This window comes from Phodopus roborovskii, unplaced genomic scaffold (assembly GCF_943737965.1).
Source record: "Phodopus roborovskii unplaced genomic scaffold, PHOROB, whole genome shotgun sequence".
Classification (NCBI taxonomy): domain Eukaryota; kingdom Metazoa; phylum Chordata; class Mammalia; order Rodentia; family Cricetidae; genus Phodopus; species Phodopus roborovskii.
In genome coordinates this window covers 38,665,449-38,681,735 of record NW_026126418.1, presented here as the reverse complement: position 1 = coordinate 38,681,735, position 16,287 = coordinate 38,665,449, and the positions used below count along the sequence as shown (strand labels likewise).

General features: G+C 36.9%; 1 protein-coding gene across 5 annotated transcripts in view; it reads left to right on the top strand.

Moving 5' to 3' along the window:
- Positions 1–16,287, top strand: part of Scn2a (sodium voltage-gated channel alpha subunit 2) — a 130,513-nt gene that overhangs the window by 72,893 nt on the left and 41,333 nt on the right. For all 5 annotated transcript variants that reach the window (XM_051184553.1, XM_051184549.1, XM_051184550.1 and 2 more), the window contains 4 exons: positions 2,641–2,988; positions 7,187–7,319; positions 11,456–11,694; positions 15,206–15,379. In XM_051184553.1, coding sequence (XP_051040510.1) covers positions 2,641–2,988; positions 7,187–7,319; positions 11,456–11,694; positions 15,206–15,379 — 894 coding nt within the window. The remainder of the gene's footprint in view (positions 1–2,640; positions 2,989–7,186; positions 7,320–11,455; positions 11,695–15,205; positions 15,380–16,287) is intronic.

The window sequence follows — 16,287 nt, the reverse complement described above, 5'->3', positions numbered from 1 at the left end:
ATATAAACTCTGGACTGGAATGGATTAATGTACCCCTTGGTCATAAGAGATATTGTGTAAACTTTTACTAAAATTATTTCCCTCTATCCATCTATGATGCACTACAAGTTAATGTATACACTCGACATACGGTGTTATACATACATTAATTTTACTATATTTCCTTTTAATCATTTTATATCTTTCTTTTAAGTAATTATAATAGATTATTCACTAGATTGGTAGGATTGGTGCGGTGTCTTGAATGAGAACAGTTCCAATAGGCTCCTGTATTTGAATACTTCGTCTCCAGTTGGTGCAACAATTTGGAAATTATTACAATGCCTTGTTGGAGGAGGTGTGTCACTAGGAGTGGAATTTGAAATTTCAGAATCTCTCCTCTGTCTCCAGTGTACTCTCTGCTTCCTCTTTATGATTGGAAATGTGAGCTTTTAGGTTCTAGTTCTGCTGCCTTTCGATTGCTACTTCCATTCTGCCATCAGGAACTCTAACTCTCTGGAACCATAATCACAAACAAATGTTTTCTTCTATAAGTTGCCTTAGTAATGGTGTTTTATAGTCAAGGAATATAAAAACTTCATAGGTACACATTTTATTTGGCTTTAAATTCTTCCAAGAGGAAAAAGATCAAAGTCATCACATTAAGTTGTGTAATTTTTATTTCTATTAATAATTATAGACATGGAATGTTGAATAACTTAAGGAAAGAACAGAACTATTAGATAATTTGAATAATGTCTATGAATAGCTATAAGCAAGTATAGTGGTTTGGTTTTACAGGGGTTGCAGTTGCCTTCAGTCTTGGAAGAGATTTTGGACTTAGGATATGAGGCAGTGTTAAGACAGTGATAGACTGTGGGAACTTTTGAAGTTGAATACTAAATGCATTATACATTTTGATATGGTTATAAGCCTATAAGCACAAGGAAGTGGAATGTAGTGGTTAAATGGACTCCATAAGCTCATGTTTTTGAATATGTAGTCACCAGAGTGGAACTATTTGAAAGGATTAGAAGGATTAAGAGGTGTGGCCTTTTGGATTAGGTATGACCTTGTTAGAGGAAGTCTGTCACTGGAGATGGGCTTTGAGGTTTCAATAGCCCATAGCAGACCCAGGCTCTTTGCCCATGAATTGGGATGTAGCTTTCACCTACTGCTCCAATATCTGCCTGAATACTGCCATGATCTCTACCATGATGATAATGGACTGTCTCTGAAATAGTAAGCAAGCCCCAAGTTAAATGTTTTGTTTCATTAGAGTTGCCTTGGACATGGATGCTCTTCACAACAATAGAACAGTATAGAACAGTAACCAAGATAACAAGTCATATACAGGGACTGGGGCCTAACCATGTTTTTTTTTTTTTTTTTTTTTTTTTCATATTTCAGCCCAGTGTGGCATGATTCCCACTCTTAGACACGGTAATCTCAACAACCCCAGTTGGAAAAGTATCTTTATTTCCCAACTGTTGGAAAAGGAATGGTTGGTTTTCAGTGGGCCAAGAAACACCCCATGTTTCTCTCTAAACCATTCCATGTATTACAGGTATTAAGTGCTCTAGTTGGCTGAACCTGAAATGTTGTCCTGCTTCTAATGCCAGGGATTGAATTAGTGCCTCACAAATTAAATGATTCAACAACTGAGGAGCTTTTCCTAAGGTACCAGTACTATCAACAACAGAGAAATGGATATTGGTAAAGTGACAGTATGTTTTGCAGAAGTTATAAACATAGACTAGCATAGGGGAAATCCATTCTTGTTGGGCAGTGATGGCCAAGAAAAGAACTTGATGTAGAGACAGGCTATCATTTAGAAAATGCTAAGTGACTATGGTCAGATTCTTAATTGAAAATTATTATTTTTTTTGATAATATGGCGCTGTTCATATTTCTTGAGACAGAGGAGTAGAAATCAGGAAATGAATCATACAGTTATTTCAGCGTGATTTGTTTAATTTATTCATGAAGTCCATTATAAAATATGCAAAGGGAAAAAGAGAAACTGCTCCTGTACTATAATTATGCAGGTCTACCAGCAAGCTGGCTTTGGTTCTCCTCTAGGGAGAATCTGCCTTGGGGTGTGGTCACTTGTGAGCTCTTATTGCATCTATTTTAGGCTTTAAAAGGCATAAATGTAGGTGTGTGTTTAATTACTTTTCATTCAATTGTTAAGTGAAATTCAGTTCTAAGAGAATAGTCTAGCAAGTACTGGTGTTCCAGGCATCAGCAATAAGACCAGACAATGTTGTGGGAGTGCTTCTAACTATACTAAGGCAAAGAAAATGACAGGAGAGGAGGAAAATAAAGCAAGAGGGAAAGTAAAAGGGAAGGGGAGGGTACAGGAAAGGTACCTTCAGCTTTTGCCCTGTGACTTATCCTGAGATAATCCACAGCTATGAACCAGAGGGTCAAGCCATTTTCTTCTGGATGCAGGTTCTTGTTTGTTTAGTTGGTTATTCAAGACAAGTCTTCTCTGTATTTTTCTGGAGCCTGTCCTGGAACTCACTCTGTTGACCAGGCTGGTCTTGAACTCTCAGAGATCCTCCTGCCTCTGCCTTCTGAATGATGGTATTAAAGGCACCTGGTTGATGCAGGTTCTTAATTATTTTCATCTGTTTTGCTTCTTTTGGTTGTTTCTAGTCTCTACTGAGCATCCGAGGCTCACTTTTCTCTCCAAGACGTAACAGTAGAGCTAGCCTCTTCAGCTTCAAAGGTCGAGTGAAGGATATTGGTTCTGAAAATGACTTTGCTGACGACGAACACAGCACATTTGAGGACAACGACAGCAGAAGAGACTCTCTCTTTGTGCCACACAGACATGGAGAAAGGCGACCCAGCAATGTCAGCCAGGCCAGTCGAGCCTCCCGTGGAATACCCACTCTACCCATGAATGGAAAGATGCACAGTGCAGTGGACTGCAATGGCGTGGTCTCCTTAGTCGGAGGCCCTTCTGCCCTCACATCTCCTGTGGGGCAGCTGCTACCAGAGGTGAGGACTATTAAATCATCAGCTGAGGGTACAGAAGGAGAAGGGGCACTAGTGCCGTCAGGAATGTGGGGTTTGATTTCAACAGACAATAATTCCCCTGCATCTGTTATCTCAAAGCCAACAAGTTGTTGCTAATATCAAGCTATGAATTTATATTGTCAAAACCTTCTACACATCTCTACAAATTAAGATCACACAAGGAGTTCCATAGAGGCAATTGTTCATTATTATTACTACAACTTGAAATTTAGCAACAGCAACAACAAAAAGCCCAACCCACATTTTTGCTGTGCAAACATGTAATAATAATAATAATAATTGTTATTAATAGTATTATTATTAGGTTTGTCAAGACAATGCTTCTCTGTGTAGCCCTGGCTATGTTGAATGTCTCTTTGTAAACCAGGCTGGCTTTGAACTCAGGGATCTGCCTGCCTCGCCTTCCAAAGCTGGCATTAATGCTTGTATCAGTCATCAGGCAATGTTATTAAATATTAAGAAATTCATTTGCATGATTATGTAAATATGCATTTCAAAGGTTTTGCTATCCTGTTCCTTTAAAAACAACTTCACACTTCCACTTGCTGTCATGAAAGTCACTAATTAGATCTAAATCCCTTAGTCACAGTTCTCTCTATTTTACAAAATGTACCCTTCCCCCAGCAACAACTCAAGTGACTCAGCCATTCTACACCTGTTAAACTCTTTCTAATGGATTTCAGCTTTCATATGACTGCCATAAATTCTTGTTATATTCATAGTGCTCCAAATAAAGCATATGGAAAAGACTTCCAAATTAATAATGTATATTAAGATTCAGCATTAATGGTTCCTTTATAAAATAAGACACCCTTCATGTTGACATTAAATAAAAAGTCATTTGACCTTTATAAAATACTCCAGCCACATTGTCTGATCACATCATAGTGTCCTGTGCTGGAATAATATATTCTTTGTATGTAACTTCTTTTTATGTAACTTCTTTCTTTCTTTTTTAAAGGGGACAAGCCCCTTAGGACCACATTACAATGGTCCAGTTAGTTTTTAGTCACTTTTTTAAAATGCATCTTGCCTTGGAATATTACAATAGCTGTTGCTCCTCACTGATTTCCCCATGGCCTCTCCTGAACCTTTCTTCCCAGAAAAAAATTCCAAGTATCCTAAAATAATTGCAAACCTCAAAACCAGTAGTACTTTGTTATTTATGAAACAGATAAGAAGAGTAACAAAGAAATGTCACATCTCCTTAGGAAAAAAAATGATGTTAGCCAGTTATATACAACACATTGCTTAGAACACTGCAGAGCTAATATATTGAGCCCTCACAACTACCCATTATAATATTTACTAATTTATTTCTTTTCACAGAGGAGGAAACTGAGGCCTGTGCATGATGAAGCTAAGATTTGACCCCATATATGTTAGATACAGATTACAGGTCCTACTACATTCCATTCACAGTGAAATACAACATTCCATTGATTTTCTTAAATGGGAAGAACAGATGATTAAGGAGGAAAGAAAATACTTTCATTGAAAGCAGTGCTTCTCTCTCTTTTTTTTTTTTTTGGAGGTGGGACAGAGGAGGTTTGAAACAGCATTTCTCTGTGAAACCCTGGCTGTCCTAGAACTCCCTCTGTAGATCAGGCTGGACTCAAACTCCTAGAGCTCTGTCTGCCTCTGCCTCCAGAGTGGTGGGATTAAAAGTGTGTGCCACTCACTGCCCAGCTAAACCAGTGTTTCTTTTTTATTTTAAAATTTTCAAAAATTAAGAACAGTTAATTAAAATACCAGAGCCATCTCAAACAACTAAACAAACAAACAAACAGATAACTCATGCCTTTCAATAACCCTAACACAGGATTTGGATAAACTCTATAGTGATACAAAACACTGATAAAGGGAGGCAAGGAAGGCAATAGAAGACAGGGGTGTCAGGCTTGCAAGGCCAAGTGCTGGTCCAGCAAGCTGCTACAAACCCAGTCCTATAATGTTTATGTAATACTGAAATAAAACTGTTTTCATGGGTAGATAAAGACAAAAACGGTGTGTCTTAAGGGATGGTTCAAAGTCTCTCAGAATGACTCTCAGAAATAGAAATTCCAGATTAATTTTTCAGCTACACCCAGAACTACTCTGACTAAAGCTTTGAAGAGGGGCCCTGGAAATCCTTTCTTATAAAAACGTTCCACATGGTTCCTGAGTACAGAAGTAGGCCTATCATAGTTCTTGATACCACTGGGGTAAAAGTCCCAATTTCATTGCATAAATATAAGTACAAATCTATGTATCAGAGCTGCACTGGCATTATTCAGGAATCAACATAGATTTATCTGATCAGAAAAAGTAGAATACGTAAATAAAGGCCGTTTAGGTCTAGTTTGAAGCTAAGCCTATAGTAACCCGAGAACCTACAAACTTCTACATGTGCACTCTTTCAGCCATGAAGTCAGCATTTTGGGGCAAGTTTCTGTCCTGTGGAAGGAGTTGAAGGGAAACACACAATTTGCAGGCTCTGGAATCCTGCAGAGGGAACATTCGAACAGAAATCAGCAGCAAGCAAATGGCTTGTCTCAAAACATACTATTTCCTGTTCTTTACACACACATTCCATTGAGGCAATTAACTTCAGAAGAATTATCTGAGTATTACCATTAGGGACTTTGGAAACTATCATTAAAATTTATATAGATCTGGACTTTTAAATGTGGTTTTGCCTCAAGCAGAAGAGATGGAATGACATTTGTATGACCTGCACATTTTTCTTAAAATTGTTCCTCTTTGAGGAGGTGAAGTATTTCCACCTTGTGAACCCATCTTTACTTTGATGGTTTTATTTTCAGTGAAGCAATTCTCTTTCCCTCTTCATTCAACTTCGTCTTTATCTTGAACTTAATTTGAGGTGGCTGCATGGATCTTTGTCACCATTCATGATAACGTCAGTTGAGTTGAAACAAGTTTTGAAAATCCATGATTATGCAAATCAGTAAACACAGTGGTAATCCATTGCTCACATCACAGTGAAGTCCATATTAATAAGCAACACCCATATTGCTCTTTAAGCAATGGAAAAAACACTCACAGAATTGAACGTGCCATATTTATTACCAGCTCACTCAAACCTGCATCTGAAATGTGTGAGATTTCTTCTTTGTCCTGTGACAGTTAACTTCATGTCTGATGTCCTGAAGTAAGAACATGTTTATACCCATCTCCAAACCTGGACAGTTTACTTCATAGTAGGAAAATAATTTAATCACTGTAAGATTGCTAAAAATTTAAACACCACTGACTGGTATATTCTGAGACTTTCAATGTTAAGTAGCTCAAATGTAAACAAGGTTGTTTCATAAGTATAATATGTAAAAATTTTAAGATGGATATTGGCAAATAATATTTAACTCCAAAAAAAAAACCCAGAAGTTTTTTACATGAAGACATCACATAATGGCAGCATATTGGATAATGTATTTTTTTCATACCTGTTCATAAAGATCTAAAATCTAAACCTGGGAGTGCATCAGGAACAATGCATCTTACTGTGAAGTTAGAGGTTGAAATGAGTGAGGGGCTCAGAGTTTAACCAGTCAATATTAATTTTGGTCTTTCCAATCTAAATCTCTAGCATGGAGAAAGCTCACTCTGGCAAACTCGGGCATCTTGGAAGACTGCAGATCTGGTAGACCTTCAAAAACAATTCTCAATATTAATTCTAGGAAAGTCACCATGAGCATTATGGTCTAGACATAAAATGTACACCATAAGCTCAAGTTTCAATCATTGGTCCCTAGCTGGTGGCACTATATTTGAGATTGTGGAACTATACTGGATAGAGAACAGAAGGAGATGGCAGCTCACAGGGGGTGACATTTGAGGCTGTATGGCCTGGTCCCATTTTCTGCTCACTGATTGCTTCCTGAGTGCAAATGTGGTGGGACAAGACAGCCCCCTATGACTGCCATCATTCTTTCCCTATGTGTCTTCCCTGCCATAGGGGGACAACACCCCCTTGGAACTTCTGTGAGTCAAAAAAAGTTATTATCTTGAATTGCTTTTGTTTGATATTTACCACAAGACATTGCTTATGCCTGAGAAAATATGGCAAACTCTTGGTTAAGTAGTGTCCACAACAGGATACCTGTAGGTTTGTTATCCAAGAATAGTGATTATTTTGTTGTCTGGAATTTTGGTATTTCAGGGCACAACTACTGAAACAGAAATAAGGAAGAGAAGGTCCAGTTCTTACCATGTTTCCATGGATTTGTTGGAAGACCCTACATCAAGGCAAAGAGCAATGAGTATAGCCAGCATTTTGACCAACACAATGGAAGGTATGTTAAAAGTTCCACACCATCTCTCTTTGATCATGGGTTGATAATGATGTGAAACCTTTTGCCTAAATTTCAAGGCAATAGTACTTCTCAACCCAGTACAACATCACCACTTCTTTTAAAAGGTAAAGACAAATCAGTGCATAGCACATGGAATCTACTATTTTGTGTTGACTTTTAAACAAGCCTCTTGGGAACTGCTACAAATTCAAGGTATGCTTGGAACATGACTGTCAGAGCTTAACTTCTAAACTCTTGAAGCTTGAAGATGACATTAGTATCAGTGTAATGATTTATACTTACTACTATCGTGCTAATGCATGTGACAAGTTATAAGGTATAAGAAGCTAACACAAGTTATAAAATGTATTGGCTCAACCAGAATTATAAATAAAAGTTCCAGTTAAGGTGTCATGCCTCATGGAAGCTATGTTTCAAATTTTACCATTCTATTTTATTCTTCTCTTCTTTCTCCCTCTCTCTATCTATATAACTCCGGTGAAATATTATATCAACTTTTGCTTTGTTCAAAGAGTATATCTGAATAGTTAACACGGTATTTATAAGTCTGGCTTTCATATTACAAAAATGAAAGTTTGGGGTTTAGTTGCATCACTTTCAGACTCTGCCACTAATTTGTGATTTGAATTTATTTCATTTTTCAGTTAAAATGTGGACTTGATGTTCAGGCTTACAGTTGTTATAAGGATTAAATAAGGAGACACATGTAAAGACATGTAAAGCACCCCATATTTTGCTTGCTGTAGACCATTCACAGATGCTATGTTATTGTTCTATCATTCTACTTTTGTAAATTCATGTGTTTTTTTCCTTTTTTATATTATAAGTTAAATCAACTGTCAACTTCAATACATGGAAAATATATTCATCTAAATGTATTCATGTATAATCTCCACCCCAGTTGTTCCTGTCTTCCTTATTTTCCCTTCCCGCTTTCATATAAAACTTATTTTATAATTTATTTTATCTCACCTTTTTTTACAAGTCTCCCTGATTCCCATTTCTACATGTGTAAAAGTATGTTTGCATATATAAGTCAAAAGAGAAAGTTAAGAAGGAGCATAAGGGTGAGAGAAAATGAGTTTGTGCACTCATTTTATTTTTTAAAACTCCTCTAAAATTTTAATAGATATATATACACACTGTATCTTAATTATATCTCCACTCCCTCCTCCACTTTCCTGGCCCTATTCCCAGTATATCTCCTTTCCCAATTTTAGTTTCTTCAGAGACTAGGTAGATTCTTAGAAAGATTTTTTTTTTTTTTTAGTCATAATGCAAAAATCTCATGCTCTCAGGATCAAAAAACCCTGAAAGTCATAACCAGAAAAAATTACCATAATAGACAACTGTCTTCATAGACAAGATGTTGGTACAAGACCCAGTTTTCTCAAAGTCCTGACCTTTTCATTGACTTTGATGGAATATTAAACTCTAGTCCATTCTTCCCCAACCTTGCCTGCCTAGCTTATACTCCTTCCCCCCAGCTGCCAGTAGTTTGCTCCTCCCTATCCCTCCAGGTAAATCTTTTGAAGAGTTTCTGGTCTTCTGCTCCTTGCCATAGCAAAACCACTGAGAGGAAGGGGCCAGTGGTTCTGCTTCCGATGTCAGCAGCATGGCTGCTCCCCCAAAGCAGGAAGTAGAGAAGGAGCCAGGGTAAGTCTAAACTGACAGTCACACTTTGCATTTCTAGTAGCGTTAAGTTCTAACTAATGTAAGGAATAACTGAAGGAAAACAAACAAACAAACAAAAAAAACCAAAACAAAACAATCAAACCCTTACAAATTGGACCTGCCAGGGAGTAGACTTCCAGAGCTCAGAATGAGCACACACACATCTTTCTCCATGGAAACATGTCTCCTGGAGTTGCTTAGAGTGAAAGGTTTTTCTAGAGGTTGGAGAAACTCAGGAAGCAACAGACTACAAGCTTCTGTTTTTAATATCTTCAGAGCTATTGTGTGAATGAAGTTGGTTTCAGTGAGATAGTTGGGTTAGACTTCATTCTCCCCCCCCCCATCTGTGATACAAAGTGAAAGCCTGATATTTTTGTATTCAGTTATGTATGAACAGTTTGAACATAACACTGGCCAGAGTTAGTGGCAGGCAGTCTTCTGCGCATAACATGGATAGTAAAGTTTACTTTGATACAGTCCTGTTCTGTTTATTTAAATGTGGTTTCTTCTAAAATTTGGTTCATCTCCCTTTTCATGAACTAGACTTGTTAACTGAGGCTGGCAACTTTTGCTTTCCTTCATTTCATTTGCAGCCAACCCTCCATTATCCAGAGTAACGAATAGTCATGCTTACTGATGAGTGAAAGTTATTATATAGAAATGGTTCATGGACACACTTTCCATGATGTGTACATTGTGTGATAAAATTACTGAAGGAATTAAGATGGATCAACAGAATATAAAAACTCAGCCGCCGCTATGTCTAAAGTGGGGAAACCCCCACAGGAATATTGGAGAAGAGGCTACAGTTCTCCTGGGTGCCTCACTTGCTCCTAAGTGGGAGATAGTTCCATGAGGAATTAATAATTGAATGATTTTTATTTTAGACTTAAGGTAACTTTTCTCCAGCTTTTCCTAGTGTCAAGATCATCAGCACCTGCTGAATTTCCCTTTGAATGTTTTCCTGATATTTTCCCCCTGTATTATGCTATTTGCTATTCTTTTTCTACTAATTCACAGCTTGTATAAATAGAAATGGAACTTATTCTGTTAGCACATAGGCAGAAAATTTGCAGCTTCTCTTCTATTATTTGTTACAAATGATATGTTTTTTTTTAATTTTCTGTGTGAACATGACCTTGTTTGGAAGTATTAAAAGCAGTTAAAATAAAATGCATGTGTAAAACAAATAAGTAAAAGGTTAATAATTTTATTTATGGGATTTTTTTCTCTGACTTAACTAAAATATTCTTTATTGTTTACCAAATTACCAATCTAATGACATTAAATGTCTAGCTTTAACAGAATTCCACTAAGGCAGCTAAGAATACATTAGTTTAAGGAAGTGAATAACTTTATAGCATAAATAAGTAGCAAATATTTATTAGCAGAACAAGGATGTAGCAATATGCTTCTCCATTTTCTATGGTCTCCTCCCTTATAAGTGGAGATTATAATTTTCTACTTCATATTTTCTCAAAAGTCATTGTAAAAGGTTTGCTAAATGGGTGAGATCTAGAAGGTCTCTGAATTGCTTAATTTTATAAGAAATTATCAAAAGGCCTTGTAGACGGTAGTCAGAGAACTTTGATCCTACATTGTCATTTAGCTTAAATCCTTCTTTAAAAAAAAACCTGCATGTTTTCTTAACATTTTTAACATGAAGTTTCATGTGATATCTTTGATACAATAGTTATGAATTTCAGTATGTTAAAGTAAATAGATCCCATAGAAATGTACGCACTCTATGAATGTTTTGTATCAAATCTTGTATTTTATTAATTGTACTTCATTCTAATTTTGCAAAGTGTTAGCATGAAAACAGTGAGGACCCCAGTTTATTCGATTAATGACTTCTCCTTTTTTGTACATTCTGGTTAATGTTGTATAGAGAGCATAAGAAACTTGTTGAACTTAATAGGCAAACCCATGTAACTAAAACTTATTATTAATGTGGGTTTTTTTTTAACTCAGAGGAATGATTCCATTAAATAATGTGTCTCATTAGAATTCCTCCATTGATATCTAGGAGATCAAGGTTCCCTGTGACTCTTTGAGGTTGTTATGGTGGCTCCTGGGGAGCCTCTGGTAATATACCCCACCCCTTGTTCTATTCTGAATATAGATGGTCATGTGTGTAACAAAAGTTCTGCCATTTTGTTTCTTGTAACCTTGTAGACAATTATTTTTTTAAAAAAATCAGTATTGCAGGTAGAGTGTTAGAGACATCTATCTGAGAAACACAGGGCAATTTATTAGCTATTCTGTATGTACTCTTTCTGTGACTGCAAACCCATATTTTTTTTTCTGACTCATCAGATTATCTTATTTTTTCAAAATACAATTATATTGTTTTTAAAGAATTACATCTGACTTACACCAAACACTGATTAATAAAAGTAAAAAGTTTTCATAAATACATTTACTTTTTTCCTCCCCAGAACTTGAAGAATCCAGACAGAAGTGCCCACCCTGCTGGTATAAATTTGCTAATATGTGTCTGATTTGGGACTGTTGTAAGCCATGGTTAAAGGTGAAACACCTTGTCAATCTGGTAGTGATGGATCCATTTGTTGACCTGGCCATCACCATCTGTATTGTGTTAAATACACTCTTCATGGCTATGGAGCATTACCCGATGACGGAGCAGTTCAGCAGTGTGCTGTCTGTTGGGAATTTGGTAAGACTTCTTGAGGGTTCATCTTCCTATTAGTTCATGAATGTTTATGTTAATTTTATGCGGTACTGTCAAATAACATATCGTCTTACTGACCATGTTTGCTAAAGACACCAAAATCTCTTGCATCCTTTTTTTAAGCAATAAAAATAGGTTGCTACACTTAAACATAGTGCAAAGGATTCAGGTGTAACTTGATATAGAATTAGTCACTCTTCTATTATAACAATAAATATGGCCAGGCATAATGGCACATACCTGTAATCCCAGCAGCTGGGAGAAAAAGGCAGGAAGATCACAAATTCTAGGGTTGTCAATGCTAAACTGGGAGATCCTGCTTCAGAGCAAACAAGCAGAGAAACATAAGCAAGATGAGGCCCAGAGGAAATTCTGATGACCTAAATTGGAAACTTGACCCCAAAAGGCAGAAGAGACCCAACTTTTGTAAGTTATCCACTGACATGCCATTTTAAACATGTACTCCTACAAACACACAGGACAAATAAGTAAGTAAAGACATGATTTTAAAAATGAGATTATTATGTTGATCTGAATGGCTAAAATCAAAAACATCAATGGCAACTTATGCTGGGGGGGAGATGTGGAGAAAAGGGAACACTTCTCCATTGCTGGGGGGGAGTGAGAACTTGTGCAGCAGCTGTGGAAATCAGTATGGAGATTTCTCTGAAAATTAGGGATTAACCTCCTTCAAGACATGCAATACTACTATTGGGCATATACCTGAAGGAGGCACATTCACACCACAAGGACATTTGCTCAACTATGTTCATAGCAACATTATTTGTAATAGCCAGATCTTGGAAACAGCCCAGATACCCCTCAATTGAAGAACGGATAAAGAAAATGTGGCATTTTTACACAATGGAGTAGAAACAATGATGTCCTAAAATTTCTCAGGCAATTGGGCAGAACTAGTTAAAGCCATCCCAAGTGAGGTAACCGTGAGGTAACCCAAAGCCAGAAAGACAAATATAGTATGTGGATACGAGACATAAAACAAAAGATACCTAGCTTACAATCCACAACCCCAGAGAAGTTAGAACCTTCTTCCAGAAACAGATGGAAGCAGATGCAGAAATTTACAACTATCAATGGGCCAACCTCCTGAAATACAATCAAAGCGAAGGAGGAGAAAAAATATGAACAAAGAAGTCAAGACCATGATGGGGAAACCCACAGAATCAGGTGACCGGAGCTAGTGAGAGGTCACTAATTCAGGTCTGACAAATGGGGAATCTGCATAAGAGTGAACTAGACTCCCTTAATATAGGTGACAATGGTACTACTGGGCCAATATATGAGGCCACTGGCAGTGGGTCCAAGACCTAACACTAATGTACAAAGTGACTTAGTGGGCCCATTCTATATGGAGAGATACCACTCCCAGTCTAGACACGGGGGTGTGGGGGTGGAGAGGTGCGTTGGTCCTGCCTCAACAATGTAAAGGGACACACTTAGTAGACTTCCCATGGGAGGCCTTACCCTCTCTGTGGAGTAGAGGGGAGGAGGGGGAGTGGAAGGAGGGTGAAGAAAAGAGGGAGGGGGAACTAGGATTGGAATATAAAAAATAGTACGAAAATAAAAATTGGCTAACAAAAAACGAGATTATGCTAGAAATTTGGGACTATACACTTACATATAATATGAAATGCTTATTAAGCTCTAAACAAATACCTTAAAACATATACATTTCTTATATTTGAGTTGAACACTATATGTATTATTTACTTTATTTCTGATCTCAAGTGAGTCAGATGCTAAAGTATGTGCAATAAACACATATTTTATATCAAGTTCTGCATTAAATAGCACACACACTCCATTTCTTTGCTCTCCCACTACCTGCACCATCCCAATTGAGACCATTTTGATTTAACAGATCACTTGAGAAAAAGAGATTGTGGAACAGGAAGTGTTCCTGAGGAGACCTTCTTCAAAGTGTTCTGCCCCCTTGGGCAAATGTGGTTTTGTAGCCAAGGAAAGGAAATGCCACATAGAAAAGAACCTGCTCAGCTTATAGTTGGCCTTTGCCTTGAATTTGAATTGGTCACCTGTATTTTTTCATCATGACTTCAAATTACAATCAAGGCGTTCAGCAGCTCTAAACTCTTGGTTGGTTTCATAGGTATTCAGCTGCTCCAACTGACTGATACTCAGTAGCTTGGTTATAACCTATAGGGTACAGACTAATATAGTTGTCCATTTATTTACAAATCAAGCTAGGTTACAGTTCAGTATGTATGACTGCAACTTTGGGCCAAACTTGTTCTCAAATAAAGAAGACTGCTTTAGGATTAATTCACTTTACAGCAATGCAATAATTTCAAAAAGCAGAACTACTGAATTTCCATAGCTCACAAACTCTTTAAATGTATTGGTCTTTAATAAGATAATAATGTCAGCAGCCAAGGGAGCAAGTAAGTGCCAAGAGAGTTTATTTGTTGATAGAGGTGGTATATTTTAAGGTGAGTGAAGAATGGAGTCTCTGTTGTTTTCTCTAAAAATCCCAGCAGTGAAACAACCAGTAGTAGGAAATGATTGAAACTATAGACCACATAAGAAAGCAAATACCTCATGGAGTTCAAGAGACAGACACCAAAAGGGAGGAAATTAGCTCAGAATAGGGATACAGCCTCTGTTTTAATAAAAAAAAAATGCAGAGCTGGAAAGATGACTCACTGGTTAAAAGCACTGACTGCTCTTTCAGAGGACCCGAGTTCAATTCCCAGCACACACATTGCAGCTCACAACTGTCTGTAACTCCAATTCAGGAACTTGCCACCCATCACAAAACACCAATGCACATAAAATAAATATGAATACAGTAGAAAAGAAGGAGGAGTAGGAGAAGAAATTCATCAAGTGGGGGGTATAAACATAGTAAGTTGGGTAATAAGAGATAAAAATCAGATTGGCTAACTGCAGTCACCAGTGAGAAATATTGAGAGTAAAGGGAAGGAAAAAAAGTCAAGATAGGTGGCAGAGAAAGAAGGTTCAAATTATAGAAAATGGAAAACATTGATTTTGTTTTCCAAAATAAGCAATTGATTAAAGTCTTTACCTTCTTTAAGGCCACTGGTGACTATGCTTATTACAGTTTGTATAAAGTCTTGGTAGAACTGGTTTCATCTGCAGATTCGTGGAAGGGGACCAACCTATTGTACTTCAGCAGCTAAAGCCTGTGCTCCTGAGCAAACACTTGATGACGTTTTAGACAAGAGAGATTAACCACAGCCAAGCACTGTGTGGCCAGTACACTCTTCGTGTAAAAATTAGGGCGTTCATTTATTATCTGAATTTATACTTTTCATCTGGTAAACCTTAAGTATAATGAACAATTAAACACTGGGATGAGTATAAAACATGTGAAAGCATCAATTTGTGGTATGTAAACCAATCTTTAAAATCCAGAATTTGTGTTTGATTTGTGGTTAGTTGCTTTGCTCCTTTTCAAGAGTAGGCATTCCTATAATTGACTGCATTTCTCATTTAGGTCTTCACCGGCATCTTCACAGCAGAAATGTTTCTCAAGATAATAGCTATGGATCCATATTATTACTTCCAAGAAGGCTGGAACATCTTTGATGGCTTTATCGTGAGCCTTAGTTTAATGGAACTTGGCCTGGCCAATGTGGAAGGATTATCAGTCCTCCGATCATTCCGGCTGGTAACTAGCAGTATCCATACTTAACTCTTCATTCTTTCCTAGTAGCAGATTAAACATATTTCACAAATGTAATATTATTTGAAAAGATATGAAAATGAAGTGTCCTTCCCTGAAATGAAGTTGTTTCTTCATGCAAATATATTGTTCTATTCCAATGAAGAGCCAATAATGACTCTCATGCCTGAGACTACATTGGTACCTTGGACTGTCTATTTTATCCGCTGAGAAGCTAATACTTGGAGTAGAGTATATGGGAAGAGGAGAACAAAAAAGCAGTGCTCTTTGAATATTTTTTCCTTCAGCCAGCTCAGGAAGTTATCAAACCTGTTCTCTGAAAAGTGTTGCCTATAATGTATTTTGATGATTTTAAATTAATTATCTTTCATTTGAACTTTTATTTCCTAACTATTGGCTTCTTTTTAAATTACAAGACTACATATTATTTGACACATTTATGTTAAGGATTGGGAATATTTTATTATATATACTGTGACTAGGGCCTGGTTCTATTTTCAAATAATAAGGTTGAGTATAGTTATCCCCAACACATACACAAAAAAGTTCCTGTAGGTAACTTATTGCACTGCCAGTTAATCCCAAGACTTTGATTTGATATCTATTTGAGATTTCCTTTATGGATATCAAAGTTCAAATTTGAGCTGAGATCCTTAGAACTCTTCAACAAGAGTTATGGTTTAATTTGAAACTATAAGAATGCAATAATTAGAGAAAACAATCAGAATAATTATATGACAGGTTAATATGGACAAACAGCTTTTAAGAAGAATGTGTGGTAAACCTTTGTGATAATTGATACAATGTAGAGAACTGAGGATCACACTATCATTAGCATCTTGCATAATGTACTAGGCGCTTCTTCATAAATTACCTCTTGGAATGAATTAAAC